General features: G+C 39.6%; 1 protein-coding gene across 4 annotated transcripts in view; it reads right to left on the reverse strand.

Moving 5' to 3' along the window:
- CAPRIN2 (caprin family member 2) overlaps positions 1-21820 on the reverse strand; it is a 36492-nt gene that overhangs the window by 4435 nt on the left and 10237 nt on the right. For 2 of the 4 annotated variants that reach the window (XM_014937189.1, XM_014937191.1), the window contains exons 6-17: positions 20526-20608; positions 18486-18650; positions 17934-17977; positions 15747-16559; positions 10407-10538; positions 10114-10201; positions 9335-9390; positions 8598-8708; positions 6930-7040; positions 6171-6323; positions 3037-3220; positions 177-362 (exon numbers count right to left, since the gene is read on the reverse strand). In XM_014937189.1, the coding sequence (XP_014792675.1) occupies positions 177-362; positions 3037-3220; positions 6171-6323; positions 6930-7040; positions 8598-8708; positions 9335-9390; positions 10114-10201; positions 10407-10538; positions 15747-16559; positions 17934-17977; positions 18486-18650; positions 20526-20608 (2126 nt within the window). The remainder of the gene's footprint in view (positions 1-176; positions 363-3036; positions 3221-6170; positions 6324-6929; positions 7041-8597; positions 8709-9334; positions 9391-10113; positions 10202-10406; positions 10539-15746; positions 16560-17933; positions 17978-18485; positions 18651-20525; positions 20609-21820) is intronic. The other 2 variants (XM_014937192.1, XM_014937193.1) reach the window with 2 other exon arrangements.

Genomic DNA, 21820 nt, shown 5'->3' on the forward strand with positions numbered 1-21820 from the left:
TAAATTCCTTAAAAGACAACCCCATTTTCTGCACATTGTTCTTTCAAAGGTCTTGTTTTAAGAAGTTTCACATATAGAACCTAAATTTAATACCACTTTGTGTTAAATCATGTTCTAGTGTTACTATATTAGATTTATATTTTTATTTTTTAAGGTGGTAGTAAGAATATACGTACCTTTGTACCCACCAGGGGAACGGTATGAATTAGCCAGTGACCTTCCCCCTCTGGCAGATCCTCTGACAGACCCACGGCTGTTAAGGTAAGGCTGAGGGGGTCTGGGAATGACATTAGGCTGTGCTGGATAGAAGGCAAGGCTGCCGTTGCTCACAGGAACAGCTCCATCCGGTTGGTAACTCACTGCTTGACACAGAAGGCAAAGAGGAATTCAGAGCTTTTATAACTGTAATAAAGTTACCACACCTAGAAGCAAAAGCAGCATCAGGAAGATCATAGACTGATTAAGCTGCTCTGAATGTCCTGGTTTTGTGCCACTTCATTACTCCAACTAAGTGAGGATCCTCCCCCTTGTTCTGTAGAGCTTAATGCTTGTTAAAGTATACTCCAGACAACCCAGGCTGTCAGTGTAAGCTTTTAACACTTTCAACAACATTCAGTTGTCTAGGTGAGAACAAGCTTACTAGCAGCATCAAGAAAATAACCAAGTGTCCCAGTTTCAGCTGGGATAAAGAATTTTTTTTCCTAGTAGCTGCTGTGCTTTGGATTTAGCATGAGAAGAATGTCCACAACACATTGTTTTAGTTGTTGCCAAGTAATGTTTATATTGGTCATTTTCAGCTTCCCACAAAAGCTAAGAGGAAGTATAGACAGGACAAGCTGGCCAAAGGAATATTCCATACCACAGACATCATGCTCAGTATATCAGTGGGGGTTAGTCAGGGGCAGGGATCTGTAATCAGGCATCAGGTGGTGAGAACAATTGCATTCTCTTCCCTTACTGCACTATTAGACTGTCTTTATCTCAACCCATGAGGTTTTCCCCTCCCTTTTCTCCTCACCCTACTGGGGAAGGGGATGAGTGTGCACAGCTGCATGGTCCTTGTTGCCAGCTGGGGTTAAACCACACCACCAAGCTATAATAAAATCAAGTAACACCTGATTAAGTATTTTCACTAAAAACCAACACTGTTCTACTAGCAAGACCTCAGTGTTGACATCCTTAAAAATGATGAGACAAACTCAATCTTATCTAGATAGCAATAAGACAACTGTGGAAAGAGATATTTGGGTTCAATCTCTTCAGACATTCCTACCACATTTTAGTGGGCAGTTCAACCCCAAGCAACAGGTATTTGAGAATACTTTTCATTCACAGTGTGGTGAATGGTTAGTTTTGAATACAGACCTTGCAATAATGAATGTGTTTCCACATGACCATGCTTCACATCAATCCAAAGCTTACAAACTGATGCAGAGTGACAGCCTAAACCCCTTTCTGAAGGGTCTGTGCAGAGCCACTGCACAAGACTAATCAAAAAATTATGATGTTCCATCAAAAAACTGTATAGAAGGCTGATCACCTGTAGTCTCAGTGATGAGAAGGAGCATTCAAGCTAGACATGCTTTCCTCACTGCTGTACTTTACATTGTACTTCACAGCTCTTAATCTTTGTGTCTCACTGACTTCACACCATATCAGTCTATTTCTGCTATAATTCCTGTGGAGACTCCTCTAGCAGAACACCAGTAATTTTAAGTGACCTTGAGTCACTTAGTTATAGTCTTATAAATCCAGATTCCTAGCTGTCAGCTTCCTTTCATCCTGGAACCTGTTTCAGGCAAATTTAAGGGCTAGTCTCATTTTAAATTCTTAGTGTCAGCCATATAAATTCACCTAGCACAGTATCCGAATGTCAAGCAGGTCAGTTTTGTGTTAAGTAGCTCAAGACCCCACCGATCACAAGTTCAGTATTCTTCAGGTCAGACACTCAGACTCAACCAGCTAATAAAGTCAGCCTTGGTAAGAAGCCAGAGCTATATAGACAGAAATAAAAGGAGGATTATCTTTTGCTGCAGAGCAGGCTGTCATCACCTTGTACCTGCTTCATGCTAACAGCACACGCATGAGCCATTCCTGCAGCCCAGCTGATTCTCAGTACCACACTAAATTACAGTAACTTCTAATTTGAGGCCGCCTAGTTAGAAAACTAGCCTTCCTAGGTAATACATGTGACAAATTTAGGGCCTAATTAGGAACAGTGTGGATCTGTTACAGAAAGGTAGAACTTCAACATCACAAAATACAGCTGGAGTGGTAAGTGGGAGTGGCAGCCCTGACCTGTCAGTAACATCTAGAATACTTATCTCTAATATAGTAAGGTATAACACATGTGAAGATTTTGGCCAGTACTAGTACAGTCAAGATCAGTCCCATATTTCACAATAATTATAGTTTGAGCTGTAAGTTCACATGAAAGACACTAGCCCATTCATAAACCAAGAAAATTCTAAATCCTATGCAGCTCTCAGATGACACATTTGAGTCTTGTACCAGCAGCACAGCATGCTTACCACTTTGGGTAATTCACCTCAGCACTGAAAGCTTCTCCCAAGTTTCTTATTTAGCATTCTGCAGCTCCCAGCACTACAGACAACAGTAGTGTCTGTTACCAGAGACCAAATTAATGGTTCCAAACGCAGTATTTCATCACTGCTTCAATTCCAAGTAAACTCTTGTTTGACTGAGAAGTATCACCACATAATTAGTACCCCACTAGGGGGAAATTATCTTTTGGGCCTGTAGGTGACACTGTCCACACAACTAGTATAGGAACTAATTTCAAGCAGCCTTCCATTCTGCTAGCAGTTTTGAAATTAAGTTTACATACCATACTATCAACTAGATTAGAGTTGATGTAACCCTAATGTGAACAGGTGCTACATAGCACTGCTTCAGAATTTCACTGAGTTAGAAGAACCTGCATATACTCACAGCACATGTTAATGAAGTAAAATACTGTAACCTGAAGAACTTTAAAGTCTACTTGAAACACAGAGAGACAAGTACGGTTCTCACCTGAAGACAGAGATTCTTGTGAAAGAGAGGTTTGTTCTGCAACATGAGAAGATTGCAACTGGCATTGAGGAGGTGTCTGTGTACTTGCTGTAGAGAAACTCTGGTTATATCCTGCCGAATATGAAGAATCCTCTTTAATTTCCTGGTCTTTACGCGGAGGCAGTGGTGCATTCACTTTAAATACCTACAACATATTTCAAGACAAGTGCTTAACACTATGAGCTGAAGTCTGCCTCACACCACCACCCTGCTATGCTGTCATTTAAATCCATACACCTACATCAGTTGCTAGAACAGCTGTTCCTTAAAAATCAAAACTATTGTATTTTATCCCAACTTTTTCCTTCTCGGTATGTTTCTAGAACTTACTCATATTTATGTAGCTACTACCCAAGAAATATAGCTTGATTGATCAAAAGAACAGCTACCATACAGTAAGCTATTTTGCCTCTATGGGAAGTCAACTGTTGGACTGACTCATTGACTACCTGTCCTACAGCTTTTGACCTGAAGCTGGGACAGCCTATGCTGAGATGAGATATTCACATTTGGGAAGAATTTGGAGCTTTATAAACATCTTGGAACCTGATGCAACTCTACTGTCCACTCAGATAAATAACATATGAGACAGCCTTTACCCCTTTGATAAACTGAGCCTCAATTTTCCTATTCTTGTTTTAAATTCCCTCAGAGTAAACATGTAACTTAAGTAACAGAGTCCTGCAATTCAAATTTTAGTGTTACAGCCTGAGCAGTAGGGTGGTGCACAGATACTACTGTTAGTTAAGTCTAATCAACCAGAGTTCAGTCACTCCAGTGACTGTATTGCTTTATAGCAAATAACCCAAAATTACCAGAACTGATGCTGTCAAGTGACAACCAGTATTGATATCAAATAGAAAAGTAGTCTATTTTGAGTAAAAGGAACTAAATTTCATATAAAGGGCTGTCAGCAATACTCATGAATCTAGAGGTATATCTAACCATTTTTTTTTTTTAGGAGTAAACTGTCTGAAGACAGACCAGGGCAAGACTAACTACAGCTAGATGCAAGGAACAGCTTCACAACTTAACAGTTCTTTTTGTTTGCAGAAGCCTCTATAATTATAATGGGAAATTAACACTTTTTCCCAGGTTAACAAGCCAAGTATTTCCTCTAACAGAGAGCCAGCACAGAAACCCCTCATGCTACTGAAGTATTGAGTATAAAGCTTGAACCATTATAACAACACAAATTCTGGTTCTGATTTGCAAGATGAAGTGATCAAAGTGATCCAAAGCAATTCTCTTTCTGAAAAATTTGAAGATGCTGTGCAGTCAGGTTGTCGGCACCCATCACCTGAACTATTTGTAGCTAATGGTCTACTTTTTCCTACCAGTGAGTGTTACAGGTGGAATTCTAGTAAAGCTACTTTGGCTACAGGCAGGATCTGCCTTTAAGCTTCTATACACACAGGGCAATCGGGTTTTCAGACATCTCTGAGGACATGTAGCCAGAGGGTTCCATTCCTGTCACTGTGCTATAACTATTTGGCAAGAAACCATCTGAGTCCTGGCTACCTACTGAAGGTAGGCTGCTTTCCTGGCTGCAATGAGAATCTAAGCAATGTAGGGAAGAAACCTGCACTTCAGAAGTTAGACTGCCACAGAATTAACATCCTAGCAATTTAGTGACAGATGTTTGCCAGTTTGACCCAAAAATCCCAAGACAAATCTCAAACATTTAACACCTCTGAATACATCACAGCATTAGTTCAAGCAAACTTTCAGTGATACCGTTTTGATCAAAAGCACTCTGTACACAGACACGAGGTTCAGATACAATCAGAACAACAGACCATGACATTTATATCATGACAGATTGCTTATCTGGGGATAGGAACCCTGGGTCCCCAGGAAGATTGTGGGTTTCTCGATCACAGCATGCTGTTATTTCTCCACTTCCATGAAAAATCGCTACCTAGCCAGTTCATGTAAATAGACCTGGCTTAGAACTGACTCCCTACCACCACTTGCCTTATTTATAACATATATCAAAATGCTGTACCTCTGAGGAAGGTGCTGCTTGAACCTCTTCTACAAATACAGAAAACCAAGTAGAAAAAGTCATGGGAGTGATTTACTACAAACCACACCAGGATGTCATAGATGTTTGAGTCACTAATTCCTGTCCTTTAAGAGACTATTAGCTACCTTCTTTGACCAAATCCGAATACGTGTCTCAATGCCATGAGATGCAGACTGCCCAGCAAGTTGTGGAACTGCATTGGTACATTTGTTAAATTAGAGAATGCCTTTGGAGAACCTCAATGAAGTCTAAGCTTGGTTTTGAATGAGAACATTAAATGAAGGTTTCTAGTATCTTCTGAAGAAGGTCTCAAGAGGAGTAGCTAAGCTCAAGTACAGGGAAGGAAACATTAGCAACTAAACAGAGATCCTTCCTCTGAGTCCCTCTAAGCTTGCAAAGCACATTACTGCAGTAGCAGTGTTAGTAATGTTAAAGAACATTACTGATGACATATGGCCTGAAAAAAATCTATTAGCAAGAAACTCCACTCAGTCTGGGTAGACTATTCCCTAGACATGTGTATCAACTATTTGTTAACAAGATAGGATAATGAGCTACACCAGTCTTTATCAAGGACATGTTTTCCATTATTCCAGTGGACTGGGTTTATATCCCAAACTAAAGCACAGAGTTTAAAAAGCAGCAAGATAGGTTCAAGCTTCAGAAAGCTTTTAGTCCTAACAGCTATCTATTTCAGGATTCCATCTCTCCTCTGCAGTTTATTATTTGAAATCTATGCATAACAACTGTTTAAGTACAGATCAACTTTACCTTGGGGCACTGCTATAGATCTGTTGATTTCAGGTCTGACTTCTCCCTCTTAGTTCCCTGTGGCTACTAGAATACCCCAGTATTAGATTTTGGGGCTATACAGAGGAAAGCCAGAACATCTATTCTTAGATTAACTGTTTTAAATTCTGAAGGCATTGGAGAAGCAGAGTTCTAATCTAGGTTTTTAACATTAAAGCAAAGTGATCTATCAAGGGCAGCCAGTTCCTCGGTATCAGGACTAAGTTATTAGTATTATTGTCAATTATTCTTATGTATCCTTAAGTTGCATACTTACAGTCTGCATAGCCTGAAAGGGAGCTGCTGTTATTGTGACAGAACTGCTACTTGCTGGAGGAGACTGAAAGGTCTGCGCTGGTGGTACTGGAGACATGGAGGTGCTTGAAGTAGGCAACGGTGACTGTGGCTCACTTGGGAGGGGAATTGTTGCCTGAGGGAAGAACAGATGTAATGAGAGGTCACTTGATAGTTATTCAGGCAGTAACAGAAGCAGTTAATTTGTTCTAAAGCCTAGACTGACAGAAGTCAGCAGTTTCTACAGGATGACATTTGGACATAGTAGAGCTACAAAATAGCTTTTGCTTACAATTTAAAATCTTGCTGTGCATTCTCAGCAAACAGTACTTCTATTGCAGTCTCTGCTGATTAAGTGAAATGTGTCTATGAGCTACTATACATACCACTCATTGTAATAATTTCACAATAAAGAGCCATTAGGTATTTTTTCCCCTCCACTAAGGAAACACAGAACACCTTCTGTTCCATTTTATTTCCTTTTCTAAAGGAACTCAGGAAGTTTAGGGGGGGTCAATTTTTTCCCTCCTAACTTAATCAATTATATTTCAGATTAGAAGCAATGCTGAGTGGTCGAGACAAAGTGTTACCCAGCATTAAGTCTCATCTGTGCAGATGGCAAAATGAAGTATTGGTTCAGAATACCAATATTTATAGGAATCAGAAGTCAAAAGGAACGTGAGGCTCTAAATATATTTTAGTGACCAATACATTTACCTTACCTGTATTTATGATAGCTCACCTGGGCAATTTCAATCTTCTTAGGTATCAGTGGCTCAGAAACATGTGAACTTGTCTGATACAGTGGCTGGGAAGTATATTTCTCAGTCTCTTGAGTAAGCGATGCTGATGCCTAGAAGAAACCATACGTGTGCCTGCTATTACAAGCAGTATTGCAGAAGTAGAGCTATGAAATACCAGTGCATAAGTTGAAACAAGTGGATTTTGAAAGACCACGACAAACATTAAGTCCAAGGTAAGTGTACTAAGTAGTCATCTTAACCAAAAGCTTCAAGTAATTAGCTTTAGATATTTAGAATTAGACTATACTTCTTACACAACAGGTTGTACAACTAGCCCTGCAAAGTCAGGTAAATTTCAAGAGCTGTAGATTGCTTCAAGCAGTTATTTACTATGAAGGGTGTGACACACACAGACAGACACATCTGATGTTAAGCCTCTGGTAAGCTGTCAAACAGGGCCTCTGAGCCAAACTTTGGTTTGCTTTTGCAAAACCTGCATGTGCTAGTTAGCTCACACTTGTCATGCTAAGTTTGAGTGGCTTATACTTAAATACAGAGCCTAAGGCTAGAGGCTACCAGTCCCATTCTCACCACATACACTGTCACGGGTGCAGACAGAACTGCACTTGCACACCAGGAGAGTGCACTGCCACCATGGAACGAATTCCCTGGTTGTGCTCGGACCAAACAGGCTTCTACTAAATCATATGTTCAACATTAGAGCACGGCACAAGTCTTCTGGATGCACATTAAACAGCAAAATTATTTAATCCTTGCAGCACAAGAAGCCTTATGAAACTGTAGCAGTGAGAGAAGGTGTCAAGAACCAGGCCAGAACTGCTGATGCGAGAGACAGAAGGACTATATCCCTGTCAAGACTGGTATATTCAACTGTGTAGTATATTGAGGAATAGAGTAAATGCTACATGCACAGTATACTGATAGCATGTATACATCAGCAAAACATTTAAAAAGCATGAATGTTTCTCTGTTACAATCTACATACACTGTATTAGAGAGTCCAGCAGGAAAGACCCAGCAGTGTTTCTGAACACAGCAACACTTAGCAAGAGATTTGCAAGACAGCGATCTGCATAAATAGTGTTTCTATTTTCAGCTCTAAACAATATATGAGTGCTAGCTGAAGATTTAACTGCACATAAATACAATTAAGAAAGGAAAGTTTGAGGTCCTGGCTAAATGTCAGGAACACAGTTACCCAGCATTTCTTCAGTTAGTGCATGAGAGAACACATCTCAGTCTTCAGCTTACACAGAAGTCTGCTATTTCATGACAATATCCATCCCAACTTATGCATCCTCTATGTTGTCATTGGAGGAAGTATTTTACACTAACTAAAGCAAATATTTATACTGCTCATATGTTCCCACAAGAATATGCACTACACTTTCTAGCCTGCATTCTTCATCCCACACCCTTCCTGTTTCAAGGTATAGACTGTTCACTTGTATGCATGTGGTAACAGGAAGACTTTTCCAATCATCTTTAAGTATTCCAGAATGTAGAGTATACTATTGCTGTTACTTGTATTCTGTCCCTGGATGTTGTTCAAGTAGATTTATTCAGGAGAGGCCCCACCACAGCTTTCTGTTAGGGCTGGCTATCACACAGATCACCCAACGCCAGTGAAACCCAAGGTATATTACCTGTGGTGCCTGGGGTGTCACCAGGTCTTCAGTTTCAGAGCCAGAAAGAGCCTGATCAGCAGATGCTAGGGAAGTATTTGAACCATGCAGTGTCATGGATGAAGCAGCAGCCTTGCAAGAAAACCAAGATAAGGGTTTGAAAGATTATCTTAAATGTTTGGTTTCACTGAAACTCACACTCTGACCATTTCCAAGTAAATCTCAGAATGAGACAGAAGCTGAAGTGCTTTGACCAGTTAGTCAGAGTTTCTTAGGAATCCTCGCTAGTGGCAGAAACCTATTTAAAAGCTGAAGTGGCAAGACAATGCAAGCATAGTAAGTGAATTTAAGGTTCACTTAACCATTGCTGCCAAAGCTTGAGACACTGTTATCTTTGGCATGTGAGGATATCAAAGATGAAGACATGCACTATCTAGGAAAGAAGCAGCATGTTCTCCTGCACACAATTATTAGCTATGACTTGAATCTGTGGGTTAAATATTCAAACTATTTCAGCATGTCCTCAACATATTGTTTTACTTCAAGAAACTTCAAGCATTTGTTGCTGCTTTTCAAGCAGCCAACTTTGTCAGCATTTGAGTGATCTTAAACTTGCAAACTACTAAGTTACATAAAATTTATTACAAAACTACTGACGACAAGAAAAACAAAATACTAAGTCTATTCTAGTGAATAACCTCTAAATCATTCCTTGGCTACTGCTCTGCTTCTTCAGGGCAGTCCTAACTTCAACTTACTTGAAGGGGCTGTTGAAGAAAATCACTTTGACTTGGCAGTTTCTGTTCTTTTGAAGCTGTAAAAAAAAACAAACCACATGAATGTTTTAAGTAACATTTACTTTTAAATTCAAACACTACATATAGTTTCAGTGTGCTTTTCTACTATTTGAAAACATCTGGTGTATGACAATGCACACTATTTTTAGTGTGCACACTGCAAATATTTAAAGTTGCATCAGTAAACTACACCCAGTTGAAAACTTTATCCTTTTGTAAAAGAGGGCAAGTATTACATGACAAAAATATTTCAAGCACAATAGATAGTCACTTTCCTGATAAAAAAAATCAATTAAATATTTAATGAACTAGGTAATTGTGTTTTATCACCCAAGAGCCATTCAGTTTCTTAACATGGTATAAAGTTTGCATTTTCTAATGTAGCTAGATAACTGCTCTTTATGCTGAGCTCATTCATGTGTTTATATACTTTTCTATATGTATCTAGATGAATTTGTTACACAGATACAGCATGGCAATTCTGCAGCTGGGTTCAGGTGCACACACCAGTCAGTGATTATACAATCATTCCGTTTCCAGGCAGATCCACCAAATTAAGTCACCTCCAGCAACAAATAAGCAGGTGAGTGGCCTGAGCTGCCTTTTTCCTCTTAAAACAGGCATTGGTATTCTTTAATTAGACAAGCTGTCTTCACAAGGCCTACTGGACTACAACCCAAGCAAACCTTATTAGTATTTGCAAAAGCTTACATAGAACTGACACACACAGTATCACCTACCTACAGGACTGCTTGCTGGAGTAACTGAAGGTGGTTGGGATGAACCAATGGCACTTGGTGAAGCTTTATCAAAATCCAGAATGGACTCCTTTTAAAAAAAACATCATCAGTTGAGAGAAAAAAAATAATTAAACTCTAGGTACAAATGAAACAAACCTTCTCAATTGACAAGTTGCTGTTAGCCAATTAAAGTCAGATTTCATTCATTCATTGCAAACACGCATTGTCAGCACTGTCCTCCCTAACCCAGTAGGAACTGGAGCTTTGTGCTGCACCAGCAGAGAAAAACATACTTGCATGAAGTTGTAAGTCCCTTGAATCTGAGTCATCAGATCCTGAAGTTTTTCCCTTCTCAATACTGGGTCTTTTGGAAGAGTTGAAGTAGAGCAAAATTCTGCAGCTGGCTGATGTACAGGTTTAGGCACCTAATAAGGAGAAAAGATGTTAAATCCAATACTGGAAGCAAGACAAGCTGCCTTATCCAATATACTTCCAGAGCAATCTATAGGTTTCAGACACCACAGGCCAAGGAATTCTGTGCTGTTATTGGTATTTCCTCAATCAAGATTTCACTTTGAAAAAAAGTCAGCCTACTGGTGCCACAACTAGTTAAGCCACAGAATTAATTCATTTAATTTGGTTTCTTACAGTCAGCTCTACAGAAGACATTAAGTTGCCTGCACTTCGTGCAAAATTAGGCACCTTCACCTAAGGAAACCCACATATCTAAGCTGAAGGCCAGAACAAACTTAAAAATCAAAGCTGCATCACTCAGGGTTTAAAAATATATTTCCTCCCAGCAGAGCCAATGCCAGTAACTACAGATCTTTTATTAGGATGGCATTTCCAGACATTCTGAAGAAACTGCAGCTGAGAGATACATTGCAAGCAGGTTACTCAGGATTAGACCAAAGTGCTTTCACTAACGAGGCAGATACTCTCAATAGATCAGCTACAGATAGTGTGACATTAAACTTTTCAGGTTTGGCACACAGAATACATCTGCGCTCCCACAGGGGAGCCCAACTCTCTAGCTACATAAGGACTTCTGCAGGGCCTTATTGCTCCTTGATTGTTTCAGGTGGTCCCTTCACAGTTCATTTGAACTGGTTCTCACTTAACTTTAAGAGGGGAAAATGTCTTATCAGAGTATAGGCAAGTCTAAGGTATCAGAAAAATAATGATAGTAAACTCTTTTAATAGCGCAAGCCCTGTTATTTACAGAGTGACAATAATATTAGACTGTCTAGATAGTCTAACATGTCTTTTGAAAGCAGCCTGGGGAAGAGGTAGGCTTTTTATAGGTATTTTAAAAACACAATTTTTTGTGATTCTCTAAAGCTTTGCTGCTTATGTTTGTGCAGCTAGAGGGAGGCAAATCTGAAGACATTAAGTAGTTGCATTATTTCAGCTGGCCCAAATTTTGAGACAGAGGACCATGTGAAAGCCTTTACTTTCCTACAGTACAAACATTTGTCATTCTAATAGGAGGTTACTACTTCAATATGCTCTATAGCAACATAGTTGAATATTTATATGAAGTCATGAGAAGATAATACAGCAGAGGGGGTATGTGTCATGACATTTAATTGTCGTACTAATTCAAAACAAACTGATGACATGCTCTTTGTCCAGTTTTAGGACAACAGCCCAAACAGTCTTGCATTTCCTCTTCAACAGTTATCTGCATCTAGCATTTGCAGAAATTCCCATAGCATGCACAAGGAAGAAGCTTGCAGGGTTTAGTGAGCTTCACAAAGCATAATCCGTGTCCGTGCAGCATATCCTTAACTGCTGAGGACTCCACTTCTAACCTCTGTGTCCCACACAACAGCCACTTGTTGAGCTGTAAGAAGTTTTACCTTATTCTACAGCCAGAAGAATGCATTTTTTTACTACTCAACCTTAATTAAAATTTTTGATGCACAAGCACTACCTGTAGCTACTGACTATGCAAGTTTATATTGCTGTATATTTTCCAAAAATGAACAGAAACTAAAGCTATTAGGGATTTAAGTGCAGGACAAAAGATACTTTTGGATAAAGTTAATCTCAGCAAGTTATAGATTATTTACTACAAAATGGAATCTTCCTGCCCATCACTTTGAGCCCTCAACTCACAAACAGACTTAATCTTAAAACACTTGCCATCATGGTAAATCCATTATGGGTCAAACTGATTAATGCTTCTATTACCCTCTTCCCTCTCACTACAGTTTATACTGAAGTACCCAACCAAAGTTGGTTCTATATGTTTGAAAATTTGATAACAGAAGCTCTTCACCTTTAAGTCACCTAACCAGGCCAAGCCTGGCAGTGCCTGAAGCCATCACGATTGTCCACTACCTATGCAAGTTAAGAGTTGTACATGAAACACAAACAAGTAAAAACAGCCCCAAGAGCATGGAAGAAGAGACTGAAGCTTTCCACTTGTGACTGCAAAGATGATACAAACTTCTGTATACTTTTAAAGCTTATTAGTCTTTATCTCCTTCCCCAGCTCATACTCCATGCATTATGCTGTAGCGTTTACTTCAACTAGAAGAGCAAGCATATGGGGTTACATACATGATATTAGGGCTTTAAGCCAGGATTGAAATGTTGAGACTCGAGTTCAAGTTATTTTCTAGTTCCTGCATGTATTCAAATACACCAGCCAGAAGCAGCTATAAAGAAGTAGCCTCATATTGACTTGCTGTTTTGCTGGCATGTAGGTGTTCAAAGCTAGAATATTCAAGTGCAATACAGAACATACACAAAAAAAACCATCAGAAAGTTAAAGTATGTCAGGTTTTATGCCTTTTTAAAAGGGATACTTTGAAAAAGAGCAGGTAGTTGACATCCTTAGAGGGTTTTAAACCAAGTTTTCTTTCTAGCCTGCAGTCAGATGATGTTTCTGAAGTCATTACAAGCTGGTAGCAGATCATGAGTTTAGTCACCTGTTCAGCCAGCTCACATCAGACTTTCACATGCTGAGATCACTTAACACTAGTGGTTCAAGCAATATTCAGAATAATTTTACACAGCACTGATAAGTTGAGGGGCTAATTTGTCATAACAATGTTTCTGAAACCTGATTTCAACACTACTTACACATTCAGGAAAAACTCTTTTGACAGAGAGCCAAAAAGCTGACTAAAAATGGAGTTAAAAAACCTAGAATTTCTTTCAAGATCTGTTAAACCACTGGAAACAAACCAGTGTAAAGGCACACTGACCACTCTGGAATGTTACTAGTCAAAGTGCCAGTGCTAGTCAAAATATTAGGTACTGCTGCTAAAGCTTGATTTATTAATTTTTTGAGACTATAAGGTTTACTTATACATAACACTAACATACATTTCAGCCACCTCATATACTAGCAAAAACCCATCCTATGATAAAGGACTTCAATTCCTCTTCAGGTTTGCTAACTGTGGAATACTAACTGAGCTGGAAAGGTGAAACTTAAGCTGGAATCACAACAGTGATTGCCAGCTGTGCCATGTAGAAAGCAAATGTTAATTGTATATCAACTCAGAGCAGCATTCACAGCAGGTATGAATTAAATGGCACTGGATGACAGCAAGGGCCAAACTGTTTTGCTTTCACACAGCAGGCTACACATTCAGCTCTAACTAAATTTGCTGGTCCACAGGTTGCACAAACATTTAAGTAGAGCAACGGTTTAACAGGCTTGTACATCAGCTCACTCTGCTGCCTTAAGGTACAATACCTTACAAGTTGGGCCTACATTAAGTTAAATAAGCATATTTTAAGATCTCAAAACTTAGAAGTTTACTAAAAGATGTCTCAGAGCTCTAACAGTCATTTCAGAGAGTAAAAAAAGCTCAGCTCCAGAAAGCAGCAGCAGTGACACCAGCCTTTTATCTACCATGCCTAGGTCCCTGCACAAGGTCATCTATAGGTTCTCCCTGGGAGTGAAATGGATCCAGCTATAGCACTGCCTTGCCTCTTCTTTATTCATATAAACCAAGGCAAGAGAAGTTTCATTATCCAAAAAGTTTAATAGTTTTTAAAAAGTGGTTATGGAAAGTAGTTAAGTTGACAATACACTATTTTTGACTCATTCAATATCCTTTTGATACTAGGATCAGTCAATAGCTACTAAGCAAAAATATAGCCAGCTGGTGTTCCACTACAGTCTACTATGCAAATCAGAGTTTGAATATTTCAAAAATACGCTTAACTTAATCCAGTAATCCATCTTAAGCAGCCTTACATTCCAATGATCAATTCAGTTTGATTTGGCTGACTTGCACACCTGCATATTACTATGAAGATCCCTAGACCATTTGCGAGTTTCTCCAACTGACTGAAGACCCTCCTTTTTCCTTACTGCATGAAAGTTCTGTCCCCCACTTAAGCCATTCATCTTTCCATCCTACACAAAAATAAGAACCCCATCTCATTAATTTAAAGCTTAAATGTGAGATGCTTCCTAATCTAACACCAGAAACTCCAAGACATTTTGAAGTGCTTGAGACTACTCCAGTATGACATGGCAGTGGCAGTAATACTACACATAGTTGGGTGCACAACACCTACTTGTGCTCAGAGCTACTGAGTGTGAAGCAACCAGGTTTTGTACCTGCACCACCACCAGTGGACACAAGATTCTACTCAGCTTGAGTGCGAAGGGGCATCAAGCTGAAACACCTTAATCCCATTGTTACCCAGTGCTGCATGTTACCTACTCTTTTAATTTCATGTTCAACCTTCTGTTTGCGCTCCCGCCTCTAGGCACAAAAACATCCGTTTTTCAGTTACACCAAGTTCACTGACAAGATTTAAGCTAAATCATTTGCTACGAGTAACACAGAATGAGTTGATTTCTGCTTTCTTGTAGAAACAAGGTAGTAATGCCAACAACACTGCGTACAACAAAATTGTTCCATTCCCTCAATTTTCTTCCTGAAGTCTAACTCTAAATTAAACACTGCTCATAATGACATAACTGAACTCTGCTTTACCTGCCATCCTACCTGTTTTCACAGTATCAGAATTGTTACTACACAAGCACAGGTGAGAGAAGGCAGGCTAGCAGCCTGCTCAGCTGTGAGCACTGCAATAACTTTCATTTTACATTTCTAAAACAAACTATGCTATTGTTAGACTCCCCAGGACAGCAGTATGGCTTATGCATTCATCTGGAAATACATATTTAAGCCCCTGTACAGTTGGTATTGCTTGATCTAGATGTTAGATCTCTCTTGAATCAGCAGCTATTTTAATCAAATGCCTAAAAAAAATTATTGAAGTGCTATTTGCATGCAGCCACAGACAAAGTATTTGATCCCTGGATGAGTCATACCTGCTTTGTACTGATAACAGTAGACAGAGCCAATAGCTGGGGATGAACCAAGTTAATTCTTCTGTCTTATGCATAACGCAGTTATTCAAGGCTCAAACACAGCAATACTGTGCTGATGTAAAAAGCAAAGCAGACCATCTTGCTATTCATATATAAATTTCATTGCCAAAATTACTTCCCCCCCAAGGAAGAATGGAATAGGAATCTAAATACAGGCCTACAAAATGCACCTTATAAAGCCTCTGCTGATAGGTAGCTTTAGTCCAATACACTAGTGTGACAAAGCTTACAACAGATAGTACTACATAAGCCAACTCACTTCTTTGGGTTCCATATCAAACTTCTTTGGCCCAACACTTGCAGCTCCCCAGGACTTCGGAGGGTTCTGTAACTGCTGTGATGACACTTGCTGCTGCCTGTCAGCTTTTTCCCAAGCCTCTCGAGTCTCCTGCTTCTTTTGTTCTGGCTCCTCCCTAACACGTGCAGCCCAAGCCTTCACAGGCTCCTGCTTCTTTTGCTCTGGCTCTTCCCTAACAGGCATTTCCCATGTTTTCACAGGCTCTGGCTTCTTTTGTTCTGGTTGCTCCCTAGCTTGGGTTACCCAAGGCTTTGGAGATTCCTGCTTTTGTTCTGGTTCTTCCTTAACTTTGGTTACCCAAGGTTTTGGGGGCTCCTGCTTTTTCTGTTCCTGCTCTTCCCTAACTTTTGCTACCCATGGCTTAGGAGATTCCTGTTTCTTCTGGTCCTGCTCTTCCCTAACCTTTGCTACCCAAGGTTTGGGGGACTCCTGCTCCTCCCGGACACGTGCTGCCCAGGCCTTTGGAGCTTCTTGCTTCTTCTGTTCTTCTTCAACACGGGTCTCCCAGGGCTTTGTAGATTCATGCTTTTGTTCCTCCTCTTTAACACGAGGTTCCCAAGGCTTTGGAGAATCTGCTCTTTTTGGTTCTTGCTGCCTAACACGAGCTTCCCAAGGCTTTAAGGTCTCTTGTTTCTGCTCTTCAACATCAACAAGCATTTCCCAGGACTTTGGAGGTTCTTGCTTTCTAGCACACTCAGCTTCCCAAGATTTGGGCTCTTCTGGCTTCTTCTTGGCAGAGTATTCTGCTTCAGGCAAATAACGCCTGTTGAGAAACTATATAGACCAAAGAAACTTAATGGCTCCCAAGAAAACATTTTGCTACTACAGTTCAGGTCAGTTAAGTTAGGTCACCCGGCTACTGAAAATGTCTAACTAAAAGCAGAGCCTAGACAGTTTAAGCACTAGCCATAGAAACTACGTGGACAGCCATGGCTTTATCCTACAATACTACAGACTAGCTTTGGTTGGCATGTCACAGGGAAGCATGAAACACTCCCAAACAGCACCAGTGACAGGTACTTCAGATGAGTGAGTCTATTACTCCTACCCTTAACACTATCTGATGCTCCTAGGCAGTGACAATGTCAAGTGCAGCTGTGATTTTTATGAAGGTAGCCCTCCTCCTAAGCATCTAAAATACCGTGGTATTATATTAGTAGACATTCTGTTAAGTTTAGCAGCACCATCTCCCCATCTTTGACCCTTTGGAACTCCAAGTGTAACCATCATAGTTAATGGAGTTTAAATACCAAAGCCACGACATTCTCAGATTTAGTACCACTGGACTTCTACAACTCCAGGCTGTGTTTACTGCTCACTATGTCCGAGTTCAGTAAAGATGTCCTAACATTTTCCTGAGTTACTACTTTGTCATAAACAGGAAGTAAATATATGTAGCTAAGAAACTGCAAGGCTCACTGGCTGAGATTTTCTGACAAGTCACCAGGAAAAGCTTTAGAGTCAGGTAAAAGAGTTACCAGTAGGTTACAAAAACTTGTTCTAGAATACACCCTCTAGTGGGATACCTGGGAAATAGGGATTCAGCAATTTAAGAAACAGTATTTTCACTTAAAAAAGGACATCCCTCCCCACCTTTTGAACCAAGTTTAATTGAATGCTACTGCCAGTCAAAGCTTGAGCACTTAACTCAAGAGCCTGGAGAGCTGCTGAAACAAGTCTACGCACCCCTGTACACACAAGTCTGTCTTGGGATCCCTACTTTCCTGAGAAATCAGAGCAAGACCTACATCATTCTCAACCCCACCAATATCAAGCCTACTGCAATAAGTTAGGCTTTTGGAGACAGCTTTAGTAGGTGTGTATTTTCTTATCTTGTAGTACACAAGAGATCAGTGTTTCCGCTCTAAAGGCTGATGCTTTTGTTTAGTCAGGAAAGTGCCAGAGCATTAAAGTACTATACTGCTTCATGTAATCCTGCCCCATTTATCCCAAAATACTCCAGAGAAACCATAAATTTGGGGTGTAGAAATAGAAATGTAACCAAGTTCTTAATGTTTCTCCATAAAGCAACACTTAAGTTGCCATTCCAACTCCCTTTTTAAGTTTAAAAAAGGGCTGCAGAAGCGCTGTTATGTTTCTGATAAATCACAATACTAAAGGAAAGCAATTAGCAGTGGAGTATCTTACCTCCTGAGGCTGTATTTCAGACTTCATAAGCTCCATAATGGATTCTAGAGAAAGGATGTTAATTTGTTTCAACTGATCAAATGCAGAAAGGCAGACCAAACAATAGCAAGTCTTTAATTCTATTTAAATAGTAGTGCCAATTGCTAAGCCAGATATTCTGAAAGCTCAGCTTGGCATTCAACATGCTATTTTTAGACAAGCTTTTATTTTCCAACTTGATTTTACATTTGCAAACATTTAGAGTTAAGCAAGAAAAATCTTGTAATATCCATAATTCGGTTATTGCAATATGTAATGTTCCCTACATCAGACAATTACCACATTTTCAATATGGGGGCTCTCAGAAGGCAAAACCATCTTACTATGAATTAGATTTTTTCTACAATATTATTCAGAATAGGACTGCAAGCCTTGCAGGTTCCATTTTAGTTACTACATTGGAAGTAAGCTACAGCACAGGATTAGATTTAGCATCAACCTATACAAAGTCAATGCTCAATTCAAGCTTATCCCAACATTATGCTACAGAAATTGAACCCTGCAATATTCCACCTGGTTCTTTGACAGACTCTCCTTTTGACATCTGTCTTGTTCTCTCAGGTTTTCTATTTACTTCTTCTTCCAATTCTTTTACTGGCACAGTGGTGCGAGGAGTCGGAATACTTTCAAAGTAGCCAGAGTCTAGAAGTTTGGATAACAGGTCCTTCATGTGTTTATCTGAAGAGTAAAAATCCATGAAGTTAAGATACAAAAAATTAATTTAAGGAGTACTCAGACTACAGTTCAAGACTCCTTACTTCCTCCTTTCAAATAAACTGCAGCTTCTCCAAGTTCATGCATCTTACTCAGTTACAGCAATAAAGTATTTTAGTAAAGTATTTGTTAAACTGCTTTATATGTTGTAGCTGAAAATATGTTTGCAATCCAGAGGTAAGACTGGAGCTAAACACTGAGCCACCTGGTCTCCCACATGCTTAGAAAGGGGCTGGCACTGATACAGTCTGTACAATGTGCTTTTAGTAACATAGGCAAAGCTAAACATGTCACTATGGAACTGCCCTACAAGACCCTCTTCTCAGGGGTAGGATGGTAAGTCTCAGAAGGAAGAGTTCAGAACTGCAAAGACAAGTACAGGGAAGAAAGCAAGACATTGTTCCAGACTGAACTTAATTTTCTGAAGTTTGAGAAAAGTCAGAGTTTACACAGTTGAAGAAAAGCTTAACTGTGTACTCTTTCCAATGAGTATTGTCTAGTTTCCTCCTTCATGTGAAAAAGAAAGCAGCTTAGAGTACAGAGTAAGCCATCAGAAGCAGCAGTGATACTAGAAATTCTTTCAGAGGAGCTAGATACAGGGCAGCCTTGAGAACAGGAAGAAAATTAACTGAAAGATCATTCCTACCAGCAACAACCACATAAACAAGAATAGTGGCTAGAATTTAATACAGATATAAGACTTGACTTCCAAGGCAATAAATGCTAATAAGAACTCATAACAGCTTTACTGGAAGTTTAGCTTGCACACAAAATGATGGAAGACTGACACTAAAGGTATAGAGACACTGACAAAACAGTAACAAAAGTTGTTTAAATGATAGCCAAAAAGCTACAAGAAAAATCAGAGTACAAGATAACCAGGCAACTATCAGTACATGTCAACAGATACAAGGCTATAGTTACCAGCTTGTACCTCTACAAGGCCATCTTGCACTTCGTCCAGAATTATATGGACTTACATGACTTAGTTGTCAGTTCAACTATCTGTACGTGGACACTAGAAAGGGTACACCAGTGCTCTCATCTAACAGTTCCAACAACATTATTGTCAAATGAAAGATTACTGCCACACAGCCGTTACAAGACAGGAGTAAATGGGACAAGCAAGGTCTGTTTGCAATAGGAAAGACAGTACAATTCAGGTAAGGACAGTCTCCTCCCAAGTTAGCTTGCAACCAGGGTTTCTGAAACCAAAAGCCAGATGGAAGAAGATATGCAGAATCCCACAAGTTTTCTTATGCTTGAAAAACAAGGATATTTGCAACACGTCAAAGACAGACTGCACTGTGCGTAATTAGAGATCACAGCAAGTTCCACTAATGACTATCCTTCCTCAGTGTGGTATCCTGCACTGTAGTCAGACAATGGGTATGAGCCTGGAACTCCTACAAGGCAGAATCTTCAATCTGTGAGACCTTCAGCCTGGGGCCACAGAAGCTTTGTAATACATCTCAGAATACCCAGGCATTAAATGCTTAGGTGAGAAGTGTTCCATTCTTAATCCATTTGCACTAACAATCCAAAAAGCTTCCCACCACTAGTTCTATAAGGTATTCATGCATCAGCTTTTGAATTACTAGCATCATTATTCCCCGAGAAGGTGCAAGTACATTGGTAGAACATGCTTTCTTTTTTCAGGAAAAGACTGTATTGTTATGATCTGTACTTAAACAGAACTTCAAATAGCAGGTCCTCCTTGGATAACTGAGTTATAGCACTTCAAAGTGCTTAATTTAGTAATCTTTCTTTTTTTTTTACATGTGTAAATGGCACACAAATTTCAGATCTCTAAGTTATTTCTTTAGATTAGACACTCACATGTTGTTCCAACCACAGGTTTCTCACTTCCTTCCAGAAGGTCCCAGAAGTAAAGAGATGATTGTTCCATCTGATCTTCAACACTGAAACAAATAACAGTTTCACCAGGTAGAATCATAGCCACGATCACATCTTGTAGTATTTTCAGTACCCCTCATTAAGACACTTGAACACTTCAGCCTTCCAAATTAAGGCTGCATACATAGAGTGAATCCTAAACCCATTATCCACTACTGAAAGTGATTCATTCGTATCTGTTTGCACATGATTTAATCTAGCAAATATAAGTTCTTTTGTTGGTAATTAAGACACATTAGAGAGCCTTGCATTATCCCACAAGACCTGGTGGGATGGCTGGACTTCATTCCAAGCCAGGATTCCCAGGGAGAGAAACAATTGTTATTTAATCAGCTGGTCACCATCAACACCTCGTGCACTCTTCTAGTCATTGAGAAACTCTGACATAGGCCCATGATCCACCCCACCCACTCCAGACAATGGGGGTTTTTTAATTTTTTTTAAGGTACACCATGATGAAATTTAGTGTCCCAAAGGAAAGGATCATGCTTTTTGTGGAAGTGTAATACATTAAGAATTTTAACTTTATTTCTAGCTTATTTCACTGTAATGAGAGACTCACTGTGTGGTTTTTTATAAGTAGCTGTTCTTTAGATGTTAACTTCAGAGCAAACATTAGGCAAGTTTAGCATAAGACAAATGATTACCAGTTTAGGAACTTAAGTCCTGCTTGGATGGGGAAATAATTATTCTTACCCACGGTGTTTCAGCCTACTATCTGACATCTGCTTTTTCCCTATTTAAACACAATTCCTACTACACTATCTTAAAAACAGACAGGCTGTGATATTAAACACAAGCAACAGAGTACAAACATGATGCCAAGTTAATATTGGCATTGCATTACATTACAATACACCTGTTGACAACCTGTTGCCTTAAAATGTATGACATTTAGTGCAGTGGTATCAAAAACCTTAGTCAAGTTTTTAAACCTACTTTGAAGCTAATAGCAGGAAAGTCTCAGGATTACCACCTTACGTTCCTTTGGCATAAAGAAGCACATCTGGATCATCTCATGAATGGAATATGGAACAGTTCTCCTGTGCTTACCACACTTTTTCAATTTCACAAACAGTGAGACCCCAGGGAAACAACAGTCCAACATCTTTATAAGCAGAGAGGCTGGTGGTGCATCTCCCCTCAACCCCACAGGGAGATGTAAGAGCTTGTGTGTAACTCGCACAACTGAAGCTTCCCTTTAATGCTCAGAGTGA

Source organism: Calidris pugnax, unplaced genomic scaffold (assembly GCF_001431845.1).
Source record: "Calidris pugnax isolate Ruff unplaced genomic scaffold, ASM143184v1 scaffold1, whole genome shotgun sequence".
NCBI lineage: Eukaryota > Metazoa > Chordata > Aves > Charadriiformes > Scolopacidae > Calidris > Calidris pugnax.